The sequence below is a fragment of the Triticum urartu genome, chromosome 6 (assembly GCF_003073215.2).
Source record: "Triticum urartu cultivar G1812 chromosome 6, Tu2.1, whole genome shotgun sequence".
Taxonomy (NCBI): Eukaryota; Viridiplantae; Streptophyta; class Magnoliopsida; order Poales; family Poaceae; genus Triticum; species Triticum urartu.
This window is the reverse complement of record NC_053027.1, coordinates 123,450,945-123,455,937: the sequence shown is the minus strand read 5'-3', so window position 1 is coordinate 123,455,937 and position 4,993 is coordinate 123,450,945. Positions and strand designations below refer to the sequence as shown.

Sequence of the window (4,993 nt, the reverse complement as noted above, 5' to 3'; positions counted from 1 at the left end):
AGATGGGGACTGTCTTTAAGGAAAAGCAAGTAACTAATCAAGAAAGAAGCTTGCACATTCCATTTTCCTGGAGTAAACATTGCAAAGTACCCAGCTATTAAAGTTACCAGCTAGTACTTAGTATTTGACAATGGGATAACAAATTAGCAGACTGCACAAGCACCAACTTACATGTATGAGGCTCTATTAAGTAAACATGATTGAAGGTTATTTACCTGTACTCGACCAAGTTAGAGACAGTTTTAGTCCCAGTCACCTTAAATAAATTTGTATGGAATTCTCTGTAGATATCTGAGAAGTGTTTATTTGCTGAAATAGGTTAAGCGGTTTAAAAGCTATGAACAGAACAACAAGCGACTCAGTAACTCAATTAAAGTTTCAGCTAAACTTAGAACTGGTAATTTAGGTTTTTGCTTGAGGAAAATATTAATTTATTCATGAAATTGAGATTTAAACTTTTTTGTATTTAAGCTGATATAACTTTTATATGTATTGTAGGCAGTTTGTTTAAATCCACAAAACAGTCCCTTCAGTAGGTTAATGATGAAAGTTTTTTTTGCAGGTATTTCAATGATGAAAATTAATGACTAATTATGGTGCAAAATATCAACGTTCCTTCAGTATTTTGAACTGCAGGGCGTAATTTGGCCATCCAAATTCAAATTTGACCAACTACTAATCTGAGAATATGTGGGTTATGTTAAAACACAATAAAGTTGTGTTTGTGTCCAAAAGTACTTTTTTATGATTGTGATTTGTAATATTGTACTACTTCAAACTTGGACAGTAAATTTAACACCTTAGATTTCCTACAGGAGGGAGTAGTTTCCACGGCGAGAATATTGACTCTTGTTTTTCTTTTCAGCCGGTAGCTTGATGGTTCAGATACTGGGGTCATTTCTTGATATTGATGTATCAGAGGACAGTTACCAGTTGAACAACTGATACATAAATCGCAAAGATACGAGGATTAAATAGCTCAGCAGTCTTGTCAGCGCCGACAAAGCATTTTTTCATGTGATCACTACTGCGACGTAATACGCCAAGTAACTAGTATGACACTGCAACAAGATCTAACTACAATTATGGCCAGTTGCACAAGGAATGGAAAGCTCACTAGGCTGACAAAAATAGGGGTGGCTCACTGGTGGCTTGAGCAACTGATGAAAACAAACCGAGTGCCTCGTGGTGTGGAGAACACAGCTACAGAAAATGGTGGTTTGTTTCACTCGACTAAACGCTTAGGGTAGCCTGATGTAGTATCAGTAGCAGTCTAAATCCTTCTTTCTCTCAATGTAAATCAATCCACGTGATGTAGTATGTAATAGTACTAGGTTACTTCATGCTGATTCTGCATCAACCTTTGTTTTAGTACGCTATTGTTCATTGTCAACTAGATATATATCCATAAAACTTGACTGTACCAACTGACACATAGCTTACAAATTCTCCATGGTATGAGAACTGCACCTAGCATGCTTGGGATCCGACGGCATATTCCAGCCAAGACACGAAAAACAAGATTACACTCACAGGAGTAGTATATATCTCGAAACAGAGCAGAAGTACCATTGCAGGCTCACAGGAGCAAGAAGTAGAGCAACAGTTTTAGCTTGCATGAACAAGTGGAGCAAATTGCCCAGAGGTACATCTGTGGCTACCCTTGTACCCTTTTTAACTCCTATCAATGCAATGACACGCAAAAAAATAATGCAAAATAATAAAAATTTAGGTAAGAAATGCTTCTAGTTTCTAAATGTGTAAGTACATAGTACCATCAATATACAACTTTCGAATATAACAAGATGCACGCTAAAGATAATTCCAATAGTCGAACTAAGACCGTACACATGATGGTCTAAACTTTTAGTAATCATGTCTGCTTGCCTGACCTGAATTCTGCATTTGAGGAGTCTAAGTAAGCTAATGGGCCGAGAGCTCTAGACTAATGGGATAAGAAGCTGAAACTCATACTCCATTGAGCGTGTAGCATTCCTGAAAGCAGTCATGGTTCAGACTTCAGACATGGACATGCGCCAGTTGCTGCTTTGAGGTCTGTATACTCCATTCAGTGTAGATTGTTTGACCAGTTCCTTCTTTCCTCCTTGCCGCTGCTGGCCTTCAGCAGCAAGCAGGGACACGGGCGCCATTGGGGACATGCGCTGCCGGGAGGGAACCCGCTTCGCTGGTCGCATCCCTAGTAGACCGACCGACGCCCCGCAACCTCCGCCATCGTCCCGGTAAAAAATACAACTAAATTATGGGATTCATGCATAGTCAATGAAATTACAAAAGAAAATCTGATACTGTCAGAAAAGTTCAGACTTAAATGATCAACAAGTGCAAAGTCCGAACTGTCAGTCATTATCATTTGTACTGTAAAAAAGGTTAGAGAGAAAAATTAATGAAGATGAGTCACATAAACCTATTCAGATCACTCCCTCTCCAACATTGGCAATGCTCACTAGATCTTTATAATCTGGGTACTTGTTTGAGGTACAAATAACAAAAGGGAATTCAGAAAGGAGATTCAGTTCAACCTCTTGTACCTCCTGTGCATGTGTGAATTAAGGAGTAGCAAGGACAGGAACAGAAAAATTCAGAGATGACAGAAAACCAAGGAACAAATTACACACTATGGAGCTAAAATACAACTATTTAGATCAAGGCATTATTATTAAAAAAGACAACATATTTCAGTAAGTCATGAACATAAATACTGCAGAATTTGGGGACCACTTAGATACTGTAAATTCAGTTATGAACATGACAGACAAATTGCACTTAGATTTCAAGGAAAAATATGACTACTCCACACTGTAAATCATGAACATTGACAGTGTAATAACTGTTTACTCCGCACTGTAAATAGACAGAACAAGCTTTTTTTTTGCCACAACTTGAATTTGCTCTGCAACTTATGAACTTGTAGTTGTTCTGCAGATTATCAAGAGCAGTGAAACAATTTTGATTTACAAACATAGTTAGTCCTACTACTTATCTGCGGTTGCCCAGATCATAATTGTATCATGCTTGCTTATCTGAGCCTAATGCAAAAAGATAAGAGCAGTTTTAACATGGTCCATCACAGGAAACAAAGCAGAAGAAGTACTAGTGCAGGAGCAAATGCAAGGTTCAGAACGTCGATAACAGAGCAGGAACAACAACAACAGTTTTATAGTAGCTTGCATGAACAAGTGGAGCAAATTGCTCAGAGGTACATCCGTGGAGGTCGTACATCAGCCAGTGAGTATCCTCGCATACACTTTGAAAAGAGCTTCAACATCGGATTTAATAGACACTTGCAGGCGAGAAGAAGTTGTTGTGCCCTCCAGCGTGAAGATTGGCCGCGGCATTGCACCTCTTCTCCTTCTCGAGCGCCTCTTCGGCCTTCCACGCTGCTTCAAATGGATCGAAGGAGCACGGCCGCGGTTTGAACAAGTGGTCCTGTCCCTGAAGCGATGGAGCGTCAAGATCCGACGCGGCATTGTACCTCTTCTCCTTGTCAGCATCATGGAAGGCAGGGTTGTGCATGGCCTGATCCTCTGATCTCCACATTGGGTAAGGGTCATCAGACTGCAGCATGCCCTCCAGCACGCCTTGGTCCAAGGCATCCAGGTACAGAGGTTCCTGTTGGCCCATCTCCACGCCAGTGTTGGCTCCAGTGACCGGCTCAACTTCAATTGGGTCGTCTTCCATCATTCTCATTAGTTCTTCAAGATCAAAACCATCTTCCCCACAATCCGGCAAATCGGAAATAGGCCCCAATGGCTCAAAGACATCCTCTTCAGATGTGCTCCTTGCAATGCTCGAGCCAGTCTCTTGTGATTGGGTGCACTCCATCACATGTGACTGGGAGGAAATCTCAGGAGCTTGAGCAACGTCGGAGCGGCTGGATGTTGTAGTGGACTCGCATGATGCTTGTGCATACTGAACAGGGAAGTTGGTGTGAGGCAGCGGGCCATGCATTGCTCTGGCTGCCTCATCATACATCAAGAACGACGGTGTGGCAGATGCCGGGACCGGGACGGGGACGGCAACGCACGTCCTCTTCTTGGGGCGCGGCGGATGAGGATCGGCGGCGGCAGCGGTCGCTGGCCTCTTCTGCGCGTGCGTGCTCGGGGTCGCGGCCTCTGGTTGCTGTTGCTGAAGCTTGTACGCGGCCGATTCCTGGCGGGCCGCGTCAGGGGCATGCTGAGCCAAGTGCATCTTGCAGAACACCTTCACCCCGTCGGAGACGGTGGCCTCCGGCAGCAGGCACCGGTATTCCTCCATGACCCAGCCTGTCGACTTGCCCTTCTTCTTGAAGGACAGGTTCTTGACCTCGCCGACCTTGACTCCCGCGTGGCTAATCTCCGTGGTCTTCTGGATGCTCCAGGTGCCGCCGCCGGCGCCGCGCACGCTCTGGAGCTTGCTCCCGTTCTTGCTCTTGCACGTGGTGAAGAAGAACCGGTCGCCGCTGCTCACGGCCTGCGGCACGGGCGCGTATCGGGCGGCCAGATCCTTGGGCTCGCAGCCGGAGATTTCGATGCGGTGGATGAGCTTGTCGACGGCCTGCAGCGTCTCGCCGGAGAGGAGGCGTGGCAGGTAGTAGGTGACGGCCTCCACTTCCGTAGGGCTCAGCCGGTAGTGGTGGAAGACTTCGTCGACGTGGAGCCCCTCCATCCCGACCGGCGGCTGCCCGATCTGCTGCTAGGGTTTGATGTCGATCGAGGGCGGGCGGGCGATTGGGATTTTGGAGTGGTTTGTCTGCGGGATCAGGAAGGTGTTGTGGGACGCGAAGGTGCTCTGTGCTGATATTTAAAGACGCTGGCTGGACTTGGTGATGGAGGACGCGTCAGATTTCCTTATCTGAATCCGAAAATGTCCCCACTTCAGTTTGCCGCTTGCTTTCTTGATTTTTTTTTGAGTAATAGAACTCCTATTTCTTTTTCTGGATTCATTTCTTTAAACCATACTCCTGGACCTTTCACCAAGACCAGCCCATAGTACT

General features: G+C 45.0%; 1 protein-coding gene across 1 annotated transcript; it reads right to left on the bottom strand.

The window, feature by feature from the left end:
- Positions 1-2,919: 2,919 nt before the first annotated feature.
- On the bottom strand, positions 2,920-4,785 carry LOC125515160 (NAC domain-containing protein 79-like). The gene has a single exon (XM_048680602.1). The coding sequence runs from the start codon at positions 4,663-4,665 to the stop codon at positions 3,292-3,294; it is 1,374 nt and encodes a 457-aa protein (XP_048536559.1). The 5' UTR covers positions 4,666-4,785; the 3' UTR covers positions 2,920-3,291.
- Positions 4,786-4,993: the final 208 nt, after the last annotated feature.